The sequence below is a fragment of the Vigna unguiculata genome, chromosome 1, assembly GCF_037176805.1.
Source record: "Vigna unguiculata cultivar grain cowpea cultivar isolate G323 ecotype 2 chromosome 1, ASM3717680v1, whole genome shotgun sequence".
NCBI lineage: Eukaryota > Viridiplantae > Streptophyta > Magnoliopsida > Fabales > Fabaceae > Vigna > Vigna unguiculata.
Window position 1 is genome coordinate 45673424 of NC_140792.1, and position 17907 is coordinate 45691330.

The window sequence follows — 17907 nt, forward strand, 5'->3', positions numbered from 1 at the left end:
TGTTGATAACTGTGTTTGCTACATGGAATTAATCGAGAAATGCAATTAGTGATTGTTTCATTATTATTGTTTTTTTTCAACCTTTGGGTACTTTAATATAAGTAACTAATTAAAATAAAATTAGTTTAATTTTAACTTCCATTTAAGTTCTAAGAGATGATATTTTGAAGTAATCCACTGCCACTGAAAAATGTTAGTATAAAATTAGCAAATAATGTTTACGTGGAATTCAGATATTATGGTAGTATATTTATACTACCCGGTCAAATTATCGAATGATTATTTTAATTTGTGTTACTGGTCTTTATATTGTTGGAGAGTAAAGTTTAGTAGAATTATATATATATATATATATATATATATATATATATATATATATATATATATATATATATATATATATATGCTTTAAAGATGTATGTAAGTATATGAGATGGTAAAAAGTCGATGAGGTTTATAATGTCATCTTATAAAATAGATGCAATAAAAAACTATCTTTATTAAACACGAGTTAGCCATTGTGAATACATTTGTGATTTTAATGGTTAAAGATACCTTGATTATAAATTAAATGATAATTTTAGGTAAAAAATTTAATATTATCCTAATTAAGTATGAAATAATTCTTTGATGATTTCTATTAAGACAAAAGATATAATTGTTATAATAATAGGATACTGTTATAAAGTGAAATAGGAACATCACACTAATATAATAAATAAACGAAAGATCAAATCATTTTATATCAATTTAAGTTAAAGATTAAGAAATAAAAGATAAAAAATGTTTAAAAAGTAAATAAATCACGTGAGATGGTGACTAATTCAAGCCCCACACATTAAGATGACTAACGTATATTTATGGTATTTTTTTATAATCTATTTTAATTTTTTATATTTTGAAAATAATTTTTGTCTTTTAATTACCAAATTTAAAATAGTACTTTTTATTTTGAGGCAATAATATTAATACAGGCTTTTAATTTTTAAATTTTTACTAATTAAAGTCATGAAACTTGTTTTATAAATTTACTTACATAAAATTTTGAAACTTAACTAATATTTGAAAAAAAAAATCATTAGCAAAGTAAAAGTTGTATGGAAAAGTGAATAAAACAAGTAATTACAAATTTCTTATTCTTCTTTAAAATAATACATGTGATGCTTTATATATATATATATATATATATATATATATATATATATATATATATATAATTTCAAAAATGAATCCAGAGATTATCATTATCAAGTAAATAAATATAATATATCAGGATTTACGTATCAGTAAAAAATTAAAATTGTATAGGGAACCTTTAATATAAGGTTGGGTTAAATATAATTTTTTACCATTAAGAAAAAGTAAAATTAATCTTTTTGGAAATTTTGAGTTAAGTTAATTTTTTATCTTTAAAAATACATTAATTAGTTATTATAGTCAAATTTATTTAATATTGTAAATACATATTTTAAAATAATACTAAAAAAAGAAATATGTCAAATTGAAAAATAAAATTAATATTAAAAATAGAAAATATGTTAAATAGTGCAAACAAATAATGTAACATAAAACATATTTAAAATATTTAATAAAATTAATAAAATTTAATTAAAATAATTAAATTTATATATTTTTAAAAATAAAAAAATAATTCAATAAAATTTTGAAGAAGAAATCATTTTAATTTTTACCATTAAAATAAAAAAACATATTTAATAAAAAGATAATATTAAATAAATTTAAAATTAAATACCAAAATAAATTTTAGTTTTAGTAATAAAGGTAGTAGCAAAAAGATGTTATGTTACAATTTACAAACAAATAGAGTGGAATCGAATGTAACCAACTACTTTATCTCTCATCTGGTTTTGGGGTTAGGTCTTTCTACTCAAAACAAAACTTCAATTTCTGTTTCAGTTCGCGGAGATCGATATTTATCGGGTCTCGCAATAGAGGTCATTCGTAGATAGAAAAAGCAATGTTTTTGGTCGATTGGTTTTATGGGATTCTAGCGTCGCTTGGGCTATGGCAGAAGGAGGCCAAGATCTTATTCCTGGGTCTCGATAACGCTGGCAAAACCACCCTGCTCCACATGCTCAAAGATGAGGTTCCTCTTCAATTTCATTTATTTTCCCTTTTCATTCCAATCATTACCGATGTGTAGTATTGTTTTTCCTTTTGATTGGATCTTTGCCCTTGTTTACTTTTCCTATTCGAACACTGGTTTTAATCTTTACTGGGAAAATGATCTGGGTAGTTGAAAAAGTATAGAGAAAAAAGTTTATTTTGTTTTTTATGTCTTTCTGAAAGAATTTAGCGGTGTTACTTGGATACTCAAATCAAGATAATTTATTTGCTATTTGTTGTGGGGAGAAGGAGGGGTAGGGGAGTTTACCACTTTTCTTTAGTGTATGGATTTGTATGTTTTCCCCATGTGGAGCCTTTCCTGTTGAAGTGCTCGGCTTCCTAACATTACCTTGCTCTCTGCACAATTTGCTACGGTGTTGACATATTTTGGTCTATTGCTTTTTCTTGACATCGAATTTTGAATGAATAGGATGTGTGTACTTCTCAGTCTGTAGCTTCTTGAAATTGCCATGGTCTTGGTTTGATGTTTTTTATTATGAGAATTGGTTTTGCAGAGATTAGTCCAGCATCAGCCTACCCAGTATCCTACGTCAGAGGAGTTGAGTATTGGAAAGATCAAGTTCAAAGCTTTTGATCTAGGGGGTCATCAGATTGCTCGAAGAGTGTGGAAAGATTACTATGCCCAGGTCTCTTTCTTTTTTCCCTCAACATAGTTTTGTTGCAATTGCAAGTCGGATAATATTCATGAAGCATGGTTTTAAACCAAGTCGAAGTAGTCATGTGATCCTTATAGTTAATCTCAATTAGTGGAATAGGAATTTGTTGTTGATGTATAGTATTGGGGCGGTTGTAGGCTCCGAGATTATCTTAATCACACATTGTGCGAAAACATATGACTGGGTGCCGCTAAGCCTTCTGTAGATATGCGATTTATTTTCTGTCTTGTTTACATGGTTACATGATTTGATCTTAAACAGCGCCAAACAGCACTGTGGGGTTCATGCAGGCTATCTCACATAATAAATGGTATAAGACTTGTGTTGTTGTTAACATGGCTAGACATGCTAATATGTGTTGATAGTAGTTGCAGGAATAAAGCTGCACGAGGTGTGTATGGTAGGTGACAAATTAGGAGGAAACTAAATGAAGTTGCTGAATTTTCTGAAAGATTATTATGTATTTCATTATATGATTACTTCTGAACCAAAGAATTTATGTCTTCCTATTTTATATTGTTTGTTTCTTTATTTGATTCATGTGTAGTGGTGGCAGAAATGACGGTAATAGCTTGCTGATGGCGCACTTTAGAGGATGTGCTAATCATACATATCTACTTCCGAAGCTATTTCTTATTTGGTGTTATGTGACATTTTTTTAACTAGGAACCATTTTTCATGCCCCAGATCTATTATTTTATTGTTTATTTATCTTGTGATGATGATCAAGTTGCATCCTTCTCTGATACAGGTAGATGCAGTGGTGTACTTGGTTGATGCTTATGACAAGGAAAGATTTGCTGAGTCAAAAAAAGAGCTGGATGCTCTACTCTCTGATGAATCTTTAGCCAATGTCCCTTTCCTTGTCCTTGGGAACAAAATTGATATTCCATATGCTGCTTCAGAAGAAGAGCTGCGTTACCATTTGGGCCTGACTAACTTCACCACAGGCAAAGGTAAGGTAAATTTGGCCGACTCAAATGTCCGTGCCATGGAGGTGTTCATGTGCAGTATTGTGAAGAAAATGGGTTATGGGGAAGGTTTCAAATGGCTTTCTCAGTACATCAAATAGTCCATTACCGAGAGATGGTTTGGTATCTCATTTCTAGAAGTTTGTTTCTGTAGTTATGATTTGGAGGTGTTGATGGTACGAAATTGCAGTATATTTCAATTTTATTTAAATATAAAATGACTGAACCTTTCCCCCACTTCCATTCTCCGTTATGAGCTGATAAATTTTCAGATAATCTGTGGTGATTGATGAATTTGGTCCATGATTTTTACACCCGCTTATTCATCTCTCCAATTTACTTTTGTAATTCCTACTCTTCTCCTTTCTTCAGTCTCTCCAGGTAGAATCGGGTAAATTTGCGAAGGCCCGTGGGCAGCCCGTTTAGCCCACATGGGTCTCTATAGATGGAGTCAGTTTAGTACTTAACTTTTCACACCCCCTAAATTCTTGAGCACTTCACTTCATTCCAAATGGATTTTCATGGAATGTAAAGCCTATCCTGAAATAAGTAAAACGTGTCTCAATGAATTTATTGCGTAAGAAAAAGAATGGACCTTCTTAAATACATGTCCCAAATAATTTTATGGATTGCAAAAAGAAATATTCCCATTTAGATGTAGGTCTTTTTAGCCTAGTAACGTGAGCTGCGGGACAAACTTGGTCTGTGCTTTATTAGGTTTTCAAGGACCAAAAACTAAAGGTTGCATGCCCACAACTAATGTGACAAAAGAGTACGCTTACAAGCCACTACTATCACTGAAAATTTTCGTATTGATTGCAACATACTTATTTTATTTATTTTTATTAAAATTCTTCCATATCTCTTTTTAAAATACTTATGTTCTTCTCGATCACTGACATTAAAAAACGGGTGAATCAATACAGTGCTGTTTCAGAATAATTATCAGCTGCCCTACTCAAATAAAAAAAAATTCTACCATAAATATATTTATTATATCAACAAAAGAAATTATAATATATGTTTACTATCATCATATTTTAAATCAAAAGAGTGACATGCAAATAATCTACGTATGACTACGAAGACTAACTTCGTTTAGAACGGACTTTCTCAAACCATTAAACCTCCTAAAAACCATAAAAGTTAGAATTAAAAATAAACACGCATGAAGAGTGTAAAATTTTATGTGTAAGGCACGAACAAGGTCAGGTGTAAACGTTATTTTTGCATGGCACTCGGTCAATTTATCAGCACACCGCCACAATACAAGTAAATAGGATAACATAATTTACTAATATTTATCTATACGATTGCTATTACAGAAACTATTATGTAGCAAAGAGGTATATAACAAATGGGGATGTAGCTCAGATGGTAGAGCGCTCGCTTAGCATGTGAGAGGTACGGGGATCGATGCCCCGCATCTCCAAATTACCTTTTTCTCTTTCTTTTCCTATGTTGAATTAAATATTTGTCACAAACCACGCTATTTTTTCTTTCTTTTCCTATGTTGAATTAAACATTTGTCAAATGGCTCAAATAATTATATTCTCTCGGCCCAAATAATTATATTCTCTCGTTAAGTGTTTGAATCTGAAAGTACAATTTTATGAAAAATATATTTTTTTATTTTGTGATTCTTTTTTAAATTTTTAAATAAATTTCGCTATTATTATTATTTATTCTTTTACAAAATGGAATAATTAAAATTTTAGAACATTTTTCTTTTCATAAAATGAAAAAAAAAATCTATTTTCTTTCTCCGTAGTCATTCTTCTCTTTGCACTAAACATCTTTTATCTAACAATATTGATATAAAATTATTAGGTATTACGGATTATTTTACATTCATTTTAATTATCCATATTTAAAATTACCTAATGTTTATTTTCACAACGTTGAACATTAAAATTTAATTTTAAAAAATATATTCTATTTCTTTAATACAATAGAAATTAAAATACCTTTTTCCAAAAATAAAAATTAATAAAAATGAAATAGTGTATTAAAACCTAGCATGATAGCAGTAAAAAGGCAAGTATTTAAAACATCAATTTTCCAGAATTTCAAAATTTCTATCCGAACTTCACCTTAAATTAACATATACTGGCCAATTATTTTACTAATATAAAGTTTTCATTAAAAAAAAATCCAGTTCTTAAAAATATAATTATCTCTGCTTCCCACTTAGTTTTTTCGGTACAAACGCATTAAAAAGAAAGAAAATTTTACATATACACCTCTCTCTTTTCCTATCACTTTCCCAGACTTCATAAAAAAATATAGTATTTATACTTTTTAAATTACTTTATAACTTTTTTATCTCTTAAAATAAAATTAGTATGTTATTTGTATTGGAAGGGTGTTAAATGAAATTTTTGATGTTTGTGTATCATCACCCCAAAAAGAAAGCTCCCCTATGTAGTTGTGTACTAAAACTAAACGGAATTAGACCGCATAACCATGGCAAGTGCATGCATGTTCCAGTATTCTGGCAAAAAGTGTTGTATAACCAAAGATCATGCAGAAAATTGTAGTTATATTTCCATTTTCAATAAAAACAGCTACACCCAAGAAATAGCAACAACCCATAGATTGTATAGAATGTATATTTAATTTCCTTAACTACGGCAAGTTGCGACTCCCCCTCTATGGATGGAGCATAGAGGAGAATACAAGTACCAAGCTTTGTATAATACATCAGGTTAGCCATCAGAAGAAATGTACATGAATCAACCGAAGCACATGATCGAATATCACCACGCATACTACTGTTTGGGACCCACTATTCGACTATTCCGCTTATGCCACCCAGATTGAGGATGGAAGATACATGATTCAGCTTACCACTGCGACATAAATGTTCCAAATCTCATAAAAATTCATTCCGCATGCACAATGTCATCACTTCTTGGATGACCGGAAACCTCCAAACCCCATCATGGCAGCAACATCTGGATCAATTTCAGGTTCTTCCATTGCCTTCTCCTTCTGAATTCAAAAATTGAACACGCGTTCTTTAATAAGTCGTGAGGAACAAAAAGCAATATTCATTTGTAAGATAGCATTATAAATCATTATTAGAAAGATGGATGCATTTATTATTATTAACTGCTGAAACAAGTAAATGACAAAAAGAAACATTTACTTGATGGTACAGGGAGGGTGACGAAAAGGCTTATTCCAATCTATTGGCTATTTCTAACTAAAAATAAGCAACTGTGACATAGTCTTACCTTTTCTTTTTTCTTTTCTCTTCGTAGACGCTTTTTTTCTTCCTCTTCTTGTTGTTGTTTTAAAATCCGCTCATCAAGATCTGTCAAAAAATATAAATTATTTTCCATATTTAAGAACCAAGTCCATCTTAAACAGTGGTGCACTATGGTGTGGAGAAGCTGCCAAATCTTTTTACAATTTCACATGAATACGTTTAGAAAACATATTACAATCCTAAAAGAATCAGACCATAGAAAACATTAGTATTTATGGAATCACATGTTTAATCATTTAAAGTTAACAAATCGTTATATGATTCCCTCAAAATTTTAGTTCAAAACCCACGACTGAAACGAAAGATCAGTTCAACTTCTACAATTTCAGGCCATGGAGAAAAAAATTATACATTGACTTTAAAGTTGTCTGGTTCTGTGAAAATAACAGTCAACCCTTCTACAATCCCATGTCTTACCTTGCTCTGTGAAGCTACCAACATCTTTTCGTTTCTTAAGAACTTCAAATCTTTCCTGGACCTGTTCCATTAAAAGATTTACTAGTCATGCAGGGGGAACATATATAACTAGAAACTAAATGACACACAAAGGCATTGAATTTATCATTTAACTTCATAGCTAATAGAAGGCAATCTTAAGTTGCACCTGTTTGAGAGAAGCACGTTCTACTCGCATAGACATGCCCAAAGCTCTTTGATCTAAGGGACAACAAAAGAATAAATATGAGAGAACCACAGGCACTTAAGTAATTACATAAAAAATTAGAGGAAGCATGGCAAAAAAGACTACATACGTTTCTTTCCATTAATATGATCCAAGTAGTTTGCAGAGTCCTTAACCACACATTCACAAACGGAGCAGTAGTATCCAGCCTGCAATGAATGTAATTAAATCCAAAAACTGTAAATGATCGGTGAAACAAAAAGGCCATCCAGATAGCAAACAAAAACTGTGAAATCATTTAATAAGTCCTATTCCAAGTATCCCTTGGCACGTATACACAACTAACAAACATATATATACCAATGAGCAACCACACCACAACGGTGAAAATTTCCCTAAGCAAGAGGCAGCGAAGATGTTCATTTTCAGCTCTATACTTCTTCCATCCTATTTTGTGTCCTGTAGTTTTATTTAGCTAAACCTGGGAATCATAGGCAAATTGTGCACCAAAAGGCATTCGCATTGGTGATGGGTCAAAGAAAAAGTAATGGAAATCATTTGCGGGTATTGACAATGCCATAGTTTCTAACAGTGTTGCTATAAAATGCCAGACTATACTAAGGAGAGTTCAGTAATGTCTTCCTCTACTAGAAATTAACAGCCGGAATTATGGCAATAGTTAATTTTTAGGGACATGTGTTATGTCAAAAGACATAACTTATGCATCACCCGGCATGAGTGAAACAAAAACTTTATCACTTACGTTCAACATGAAACTGGAAAATTTTTAAATTCATTTTAAAAAAGTGCACCTATGTGTAACTAAATGACTCTCATCCTAAACACACAACACATTCCCTAACAAAAGAAACTAAGATCAACAAGAAGAATTTAAAACTTGACAGGAATCAAAATGAGCAAAGAACAATCTTTTTTCTAATCCAAAAGTGCCTGAATACAATAATTATCAATAACCACAAAAAACAAATACGAAAAAGTTAAAATCAAGTACCTGCTGACTTAGTGGTGCAACCGGCGTAACAACCTGAAAAAGTTTGCAAGTTGTCAGTACAACAGAATAGCAGGATTATGTGATAAAATTTTGGAACCAGTGGATGCTACCCCTGGTGAACTACAACATGCAATGTTTATATATTTAACTGTTTGACATTCATATAGAACTATTAGAGCATTGAACCTAGTAATCACTGTTGACACTAACATACCTGAGTCTTGCCCAAGCGAGATTCCAGGTCCACTTCATAATCTCTGTGCTTCAAGGGTTTCCTCTGCACGGGAGGACCTTTAGCTGCACCAATAGGATGTTGTAGTCGTCACTCAAGCAAACATAACTCAACCTCAATACGAATTAGGCAACTTACCTTTAGGTTTCGATCGACCCTCCTCCTCCTGTTCAAAATCACACACACAAACACGAAAAATTAAGCAACCTAGATATTTAAAAATCAGAAGCATAAAAAAGGGTATAGAAGAAACACCAACACAACGAACCTGTCTCTCTCGCTCCCGTGCTCGTTCCAGGTACTCTTCTCGATCAAATTTTCTTCTGAATGTGTTGTCAACTCCAACGACCTGATTCAAGCCAAATGTGTAGATAATCAGAGAAATAAAAAAAATCTTCCAAAACCATCGACGGATTGTGGAAATAAAACGGGAAGATTCCAAAGTTCTTCACTTACATTGTTGCTGGTGTTAGACATTGATACAAGCAAATAAATGAAAACCAAATGCAGAGGCAGTTTCAATGATCACCGAGTCTATTTGATAATTGATCGAAATAAAGGGCACATTCCAGACGATGATATGAAACCCTAGTTTAAGTGGGGAGAAGGAAGAAGAAATTGCATGATTATTTCTATCTTATAAATTTATAATTATCAACAGAAGGGTGTTTGGTCTAGTGGTATGATTCTCGCTTCGGGTGCGAGAGGTCGCGAGTTCGATTCTCGCAACACCCCTTTTGGTTATACAACGGCTTTAGATGGTCTAATTAATGATTAAGCAACGTAACTACATTTTTAGTGAACACCGAATCTTTAGTTTTTTTAATAATTTTTTTATTTCCTAAAATTTAGATTAAATCTTATTTTATTTCCTCAAAAAAATAATAATCTATTTCTATCTTGAATATTAATTTAATATTTTAAGTTCATCGAAATAATTTTGATTGTCTTCCAAAATTTAAAATATTTGTTTAGTCTATAAACTAAAATGTGTTTTTCAATTACATTTTTAAAATAATTAATTTTTATTTTTCAAGTCTATGTTATTTAAAAATGTTGGACAAATGTTGGACAAATGATACGCTCATTGAGCTTTAAATTTTTAAATGAAAGTTAGAAATGCAAACATGTTTTACTTTCTAGGCGAGTAAGGTTTATTGGACGAATTTGTGAATATTATTGGATTTTATTCACTGACCTGACAAGACGCTTGTTAAATGAGTTTTTGATTATTTTCTTCCAATACCAGCTTACTAGGTAAGCGGGAGTTTCACTAAGTGAAAAATGAGTTTTCATATGACATGTTTTTTTTTTGTTATAAATATTAGTTTGTCAAATGTTTTAGAGTGTGTTTATATGATGATGAATTATTGAAAAGAGTGACATAAAGTGTATGAATTAGTGATATTGAACTACTTTAAGAAATGATGATGATTTTTTACGAGGAACATGATGTATTTGTATGTGATCTAATGCAAGTGAAATGACTTTCTAAAAAGAAAGTATTTTGCCCACTTGAACTTAAGGTATATTGAATGAAGATTAAATTAAGGAGTTATCTAAGCTCTACTAAATAATCTATCTTACATATAGAGAAAAATATTTAGAGAGTGAGAGTCAATATGACGAGAATTGGTTTAAAAGAGAACCTTTTTTGCAAGTCATAGTGAGCTAACATGGTCATATGGAATGAACATAAGTCCTATTATAGGATTGGGTAGAGCTTGAGTATTAAAAACTAAAATTTATCGCGATCCATTTAACATGTGCCAAATATTTGGGTTTAATTCAACCCACAAATAAAACTTTATAACTGGTATAGCTAGTTGTGTGGAGTGAATAAATTGTTTGAGATTTCATGTTTGTATTAATACTTTGAACTTGTTCGTACCGAACCTAATAGTTCCACATTAGAAGTCGAGGTCCAATACAATTTAAATGCTACTTCCTCCTTCCCCCACTGAAATGTCTTTTAAAGACAAAATAATGATAGAGTATTGGTTCCAAAACGAATAATGCCTTAGATGTATGGTGATTGACCCTAACGATATTACTCGGTCTTAAACTTTGACTGAGAGGCTTATGTTCCAAATAAAAAGGCTCTGTTTCTATTTGTTATAATATTATATTTTGTTATATAATTAAAATTATAAATTAGTATTTTATTTATTTTTAATCAATTAACTTTTTTAATAGATTATAAGATTACTTTATAATTACAAATCAATATAAAATTTACAAAACGCAACTTTCTTTCATATAAGCGTGTGAAAAGTGTGGTGGGTAATTAATTTTTCTTGTTTTCCATACTTTTGTGTATTGATTTTTAAAAAATGGTTGCATTAAACTAACAATAATTAAATCACCCCATTAAGCATCGGGGGCACAAAAGACTTGAATTTGATCATAATATAAACAGAGAAAAAATTCATCCCAAAATTGTATAAAGAGAGCACAACTCTTACATGTAAGAGCAACGTTTATTATAATTAAGGGTTAAATATGTTTTTGGTTCCTCAAGTTTCAGTAAATTTTGGAATTAGTCCCTCTTCAAAATTTTATATCAATTTAGTCATTTATCTTTAGAAATGCGTGAATTTAGTCCTTCTTACCAAATTTTATGAAATTTATTTAATATTTTAAACGTATTTTGTGATAATATTTGAGTTAACGTTGAAGTAAAAATGTTTCAAACGGTGTAAATAATTCAAATGCTATCATGAGATGCACTTGAAACGTCCGATAAACTTAACAAAATTTGGTTAAAAGGACTAAATTCATATATTTTTAAAGATGAAGAACTAAATTGATCAAAAATTTTGATGAGGGACTAATTCCAAATTTTGCTGAAACTTGAAGGACCAAAAATATATTTACCCCTAATTATAATCAAAGTGTTTTTTCCCATCTTCTAACCCATTTAGGAGGGGTAAACTCAAGTAAACAAAGATCATTTAGTGCATAAGAAAAATCCAGTAAAAAATTAAAATAGTAAAACTTATATTCATTCTTGCATTTATGCGAAAAGTATTTTAAAATAAATATTATCACTGGTAATTTCATAAATCACCAACACTTTAAATTATCATTATTATCAACTTGAAATCAAGACATACAATGTGAATACATAACATGACATGTTTTTATTGAATCAATTATATTATATGTATATGAAACGTTTAGGGCAGATTAAACATGCACATTGCTAACAAAAATCTAAAGCTTTAGTTATAGGTTGAATATTCAATCATAAAATATACTAAGTCTAAACATGTATCTTTAGGTCTTACATATTTATTCATTTAAAAAAAATAGTTAAGTTTTTCATATCAAATAAAAAAATGAATATATTTACTTTCTTAACATAATAAATCATATTATGTTTTCTTCAATTATTAGAACAATCTGAAAGGTAAGAAATGCTCCAAATCTTAATATATTATTTTACTGATTAAATTATATTAAAATTAAAGAACCATGTAATTTGTAAACCTTAAACTTCACTAATAATCCTATAAACTATAGTCACTAACAAAAAAAAAAAGTCCTAGCAATAGCCACTGCAGATTTTAGTTGTTTTTTTTTTCTTGATTTAATTGTATTTAGATGGAAGAGAAGAAAAAAAAAAACTTAGTAACAGAAAATCGAAGGAGAAGAGGGGCAAATGAAAAAGTGAGAGTAGTGACAGAGACAGGGTAGAGTGGTTTCACATAGTTACGAAACACATAAAACATCATCAGAGATCAACGAGGAAACTGAGCGAACAATGTGGAACTCCACAACGAGGATGATGGTGGCCGTTGCTGCCGTAACGCTCATGATTTTTCTCTCATCGGCTTCAGCCGACGACGTCGTTGCACTCACCCAGAACTCCTTCGAAAACGAGGTTGGCAAGGATCGTGCCGCTCTCGTCGAGTTTTACGCCCCCTGGTATGCGTGAATCGCGATTCTCTAACCTCACGCGCCTCCATTTGATTGTTTCTATCATTGTGAATTATGGAATCTAATTGTGTTTTCCATGTCAGGTGTGGACATTGTAAAAAGCTTGCCCCGGAGTACGAACAACTCGGAACCGGTTTCAGGAAAACGAAGTCGGTTTTGATTGCGAAGGTTGGTTGCTAGCGTTTTTTCCAATGAGATTTAGATTTTATTATGTTTCCTTTTATTTTAGGATCAAAAGTTTATTTATATCGTTGGGATCTTTTGATAGGTGGATTGTGATGAACATAAAACCGTTTGCAGTAAATACGGGGTTTCTGGTTACCCTACCATTCAATGGTTTCCCAAGGGATCTCTACAGCCAAAAAAGTGAGCACTTTGTCTTTACTATGACACTTTTTTTTTTTGTTTTCTTTTCCATAGAAAATGTCAGAATATTCTTGTTCTTAACTTGTGGCTATTCATTGCATCTGATATCCGCATTTGATTGAATTCTCTAGGTATGAAGGTGCACGGACTGCGGAAGCCCTTGCTGCGTTTGTGAACCTTGAAGCAGGTATAAATAATGTCTTGCAGTGTCCATTTTCTGGATGTAAATATGCGTGTTTTGTAACGAGTTATTTGATTCAAATGCTGATGTTGAGGTTGTGCCTTTTTAGAATACTTTGAATTATTTTTGTTATTAATTTGGCGAGGTGATTTGAAGATATTAATGAACTTGCATTTCCTGGATTGTTGGACTTATAAATTTTTTTTTTCAAGAAGGTTGAAGATAATAGTTTTTTGGTGCACGTGTTGAGAAAGCTACCCCTTCATTCCATTGTCCCTGTTTGTAACTAAATGAATTTGTTTCATCCGTGCCTTACTGATTGATAGTGGTTGAGATTATTATCCAGAATTATCATGACTTTTTGAGTCACGCTACCGAATACAATGAGAGTCTATAAGGTAAAAGTGTTTTTGAGAGCTCGTCTACGGGAACGATACTTGTATTGTATCTGAACTGACTCTGATACTTGGCAATTCAAAATAACCATCTCATGTTTTTTCCTCTTTTATTGCCACACTGCTCAGTGTCTCTATTGTAGTATGCTTTCACGATGTTGTCTTTCATTCTGTGTTCTGGCATTTTGAGAAATGTTAGCAACACTCTTTATTATTGCTAAATTTTATTGAAATCACACAATTTTGTAGGTTTCACACTTTATTTATGGAACCCCACTCCTGATTTACAATTGTCAATTAATTTTTACTAATAGTAAAGAGTGTGTTGCTTGAACTTCTCTGCCATTTTTAGTGTCTCTATATTCTTGTGTCGTTTCTTTGCATAGTATTAAGTCAATTTAGCATTGATATCACATGTCTTGTTAATGCAGGTACTAATGTGAAGATAGCTTCTGCTCCATCCAGCGTGGTAGTTCTCTCTCCAGATAACTTTGATGAGGTTGTCTTGGATGAAACAAAAGATGTTCTGGTGGAATTCTATGCACCATGGTAAGTATACCTAGATGATCTGCAAAACTTTATTATATCTGTAGATTTTTTTTTCATTTTCAATTTTTATTTTCAATACTTTTCTTGATAAATTTATAATGTTTTGCAGGTGTGGTCACTGCAAGGCCCTTGCCCCTGTAAGGACGTTCTTCAGTCCTTAGACTCCTATTATAGCTTATGGTTATTGTATCTTAATAAGCTTCACCTGCCTGTGATGTCCTGATAAAGTTTTTACTATTTTTCAGACTTATGAAAAGGTTGCTGCAGCATTTAACCTGGATGAAGAAGTAGTTATAGCCAGTGTTGATGCTGACAAGTATAAGAATTTAGCAGAGAAGTGAGTGCGTTGGCATTTTGATTTATCTCCTAATTAAACTAGGTTGATATCGTATTTAAGGAATACACGTGCCTAATTTGGAAATTTTCCAATGCAGATATGGTGTTAGTGGCTATCCTACGCTGAAGTTTTTTCCAAAGAGCAATAAAGCTGGTGAAGATTATAGTGGTGGTCGTAATTTGGATGATTTTGTAGCCTTCATCAATGAGAAATGTGGTACATACCGTGATGGGAAAGGGCAGCTTAGTTCTAAAGTTAGTTAACCACATATGTTAATTAAAATGAAAGAGACCGGAATATTATCATTTTAATGACTACACTATTCTTACCGCAGGCTGGTATTATAGAATCTCTAAATGGCTTGGTGAAGGAGTTTGTGAGTGCTGATGATAATGAGAAGAAGGCAGTATATTCCCGGCTTGAGGAAGAAGTTAAGAAACTTAAGGGTTCTGCTGCCAGGTTTGAATGATTTTATGATTCCGGTCCGCTATGTAATGGTTTCTCTGGTTTTATTTTCAATTGTGATTATTGTGAAACCGCAATTATTTACTCACATTTCTTTCTTTAATTATAAAGATTTACTTCTTTGGTTTCATGACATTTGTCCTTTTCTGTTATGGCCAGATATGGCAGCCTCTACTTAAAACTTGCCAAGAAGAGTATGGAAAAGGGTACGGACTATGCAAATAATGAAATTCTTCGTCTAGACCGCATGCTTGAGAAGGTAATTGATCACTTTCTCATGTTTGATATCATAAATGTTTTGGAGATCAATGTAATCAACTGCATATCATAATTTATTATTGAGCGTGTTCCACTCCATGGGATGGAATATTATGCAAAATCTTTTCTTACTGATTTGTCATTGTGATTATGACATGAGATTCTGGTCATGTCCATATGTATGTTGCTCTTTAATTATGTTGAACAAACCTAAACTTAAACGCCGCATAGCACAGCAAGATAAAGATAGAGTATATTGGTAGAACTCTTTGCTACCCTTATTTATTAAATAAGGTGTTTGACACCAAACCTTTTCTTGTACTTTCCATGGTGTTGCTTCAAAAGAATTTGATATGATGGAAATAGAATTCTCTTGCTGGTATCGTCAACGGAACCAAGTTTTTTAATTTCAATTATTCAATTGCTTATTACATTTTCAATTTACAATTAAGTCATCTCTCATTTCACTGCACTATTGGAGATTATGTAAATTGTAAATTATGTACTTGGATTTTGTTCATTGAAGGTTTAGGTAAGAGTGTGATGGTCTGATATGTAATCAATTAGTGCAAATCTGTCATTTTTAACTATAGTTAGTAATTTGGATTACTCCTCTGATTGAAGTTTTCTGTCTTTTGAAGCAGTCAATCAGCCCAGCAAAAGCAGATGAATTCACTCTGAAGAAGAACATCTTATCAACATTTGCTTGATCTTACTGTGATAGAAGAGTAGTTTATTTCAGTTATGCAGGGAGACATAATTTGTAATTCCCCAGTTTCTAGGTGTTATCACCCTAGTTTTCTAGATGTCCCACTTCTTATAAATAGTATCTCACGCATATTTTTGTACTGATCACTTAGCGTGTCGTAAAATTAAAACAAAAGTACAATTTTCATATAAGAAATCATCATACTCTATGTTGCTCAGGCTAGATTGTTATTGTCTTTTTGTTTTTGCCTTCAATCTGCCTAAACCTGCAATCTCTTTTAAAAGGAGTCTTTGCACAGAGCATGTTTGTCAACATTTATTTATATTATTACAAAAGAAATCAATCACAGTTTGATGATAGCTCGCTTGAGCTTATAACATTATCTGTTGAACATAAGTAGCAGCTGTGTTTTTTTTTCTTTAATTTTTTTAATTATTCGTTTTATTCCTAGAGTTATGAAGTATTTTTCGCAGTTTGTATACATGAAAGAACTACTCACTTTTGTTAAGACAAATACTTGCTCATATTATCTTTGATCTCTATTAATTCTTGTTTTAGAGATTAAAAAGCCTTGTAACGAATTTTAATATAACATTAAAAAAAAAAATCTTATAACAGGATGAAGAGAGCATTTTAAACATTTTTTTTTTAATGAAAAAACATCTTGGTGGATTAGTGCGAGCTTCTGGTATGCAAATCTTGGTAGTTACATGATATTGCTATCAACACTTAAAATCTTAAATGACCTCAAGTGAAAAAAAAAATGTTATTACATGTTCAAAATCAATGTTGTTTATTTATCATATACCGTTATATAATTGGTTCTCGCTGAATTAGTTTGAAATCATAAATATGTGTTACAAATGTGTGTTTAAATTCATTCCATGATACAAAAGTTGTGAGATTGATTCTTAATGCTAATCAACTGCATAAGATTGTATTTCATGTTTCAAATATCCCTACTTAAACATTCTATACTAATTGGTAGCGAGAATCATTCATGTATCTGGAAACCTAATAGCATAAAACAAAGGATTTACATAATCATATACAAAGTAAAAAGAAAAATGATGACATTTTTTCCCCTATTAGATTCCTTTCCCTTATTCTGTTGGCACATTGTCCACTTTATGTTGTCTTTTGTTAGCAGAATACAGTGATTGCAGGGGCCTAGTAGCACCTGAATGTAGTGTGGGGAGAAAAGCTGACATAGACTTAGGGGAATCCATGGCATTGAGACCAGAAGTAGCAGGTTACCATGTTTTTAGTATTGTTTCTATAAGGTCCACAGAGGAGGAGGAAGAGGACCCCCACCTTTCACTATTCATGAGATTCAACATCACACTCCATTTTATTCTCCATATTCCTATACCATTCTTTAAAAGATTTTCTTAAAAGTCTTTAATGATTAATATTTATAATGTTAATTTTAATGAGTTTAAAAAATTCCAAATTATAATATTTGAAAGAAGTTACTAATTCACAAGAATTTAAAGGATTTTAATTATTTAAAAATAAAAATAGCAAATAATATGAATTTTTACTTTGCACCCAGTGACTACTACCGTCACAGTAAATATTAACAACATTTGATACTAGTCTATTATTGAAAAGATTGTTTTTTTGTTATAAATATTAACGGTTCAGAGGAAAAAAAACTATATGTGAAAGAAGAATATATGCATGACCAGTAATTCATTATCTAGAACAAACTATATTAAACTTATAAATTAAAGAAATTTTAAAATAATTATCATAATCAATAAAAAATTTAAATAAATCATTTTTTA

The 17907-nt window shown here is 31.2% G+C and overlaps 3 protein-coding genes and 2 non-coding genes across 5 annotated transcripts; 4 read left to right on the plus strand and 1 right to left on the minus strand.

Annotated features, from left to right (window-relative positions):
* Positions 1–1824: 1824 nt before the first annotated feature.
* On the plus strand, positions 1825–4012 carry LOC114192548 (small COPII coat GTPase SAR1A-like). The gene is made up of 3 exons (XM_028082303.2): positions 1825–2107; positions 2643–2774; positions 3556–4012. The coding sequence occupies exons 1-3, from the start codon at positions 1979–1981 to the stop codon at positions 3874–3876; spliced, it is 582 nt and encodes a 193-aa protein (XP_027938104.1). The 5' UTR covers positions 1825–1978; the 3' UTR covers positions 3877–4012.
* A 1122-nt stretch (positions 4013–5134) lies between these two features.
* TRNAA-AGC (transfer RNA alanine (anticodon AGC)) lies at positions 5135–5207 on the plus strand. The gene has a single exon. It is a non-coding gene; the product is annotated as a tRNA-Ala (tRNA).
* A 1093-nt stretch (positions 5208–6300) lies between these two features.
* Positions 6301–9548, minus strand: LOC114175652 (C2H2 and C2HC zinc fingers superfamily protein). The gene is made up of 10 exons (XM_028060427.2): positions 9372–9548; positions 9184–9264; positions 9054–9081; positions 8898–8980; positions 8684–8716; positions 7802–7880; positions 7654–7706; positions 7467–7527; positions 7015–7094; positions 6301–6769 (listed from the first exon to the last, which is right to left on the minus strand). The coding sequence occupies exons 1-10, from the start codon at positions 9390–9392 to the stop codon at positions 6683–6685; spliced, it is 606 nt and encodes a 201-aa protein (XP_027916228.1). The 5' UTR covers positions 9393–9548; the 3' UTR covers positions 6301–6682.
* Positions 9549–9578: 30 nt separating this feature from the next.
* TRNAP-CGG (transfer RNA proline (anticodon CGG)) lies at positions 9579–9650 on the plus strand. The gene has a single exon. It is a non-coding gene; the product is annotated as a tRNA-Pro (tRNA).
* A 2899-nt stretch (positions 9651–12549) lies between these two features.
* Positions 12550–16339, plus strand: LOC114176011 (putative protein disulfide-isomerase A6). Its single transcript, XM_028060907.2, has 11 exons — positions 12550–12845; positions 12941–13025; positions 13126–13223; positions 13355–13410; positions 14231–14348; positions 14458–14485; positions 14594–14685; positions 14783–14939; positions 15020–15144; positions 15310–15409; positions 16053–16339. Exons 1-11 carry the CDS (start codon positions 12682–12684, stop codon positions 16116–16118), a joined length of 1089 nt encoding a protein of 362 aa, XP_027916708.1. The 5' UTR covers positions 12550–12681; the 3' UTR covers positions 16119–16339.
* The last annotated feature ends 1568 nt before the right edge of the window (positions 16340–17907 follow it).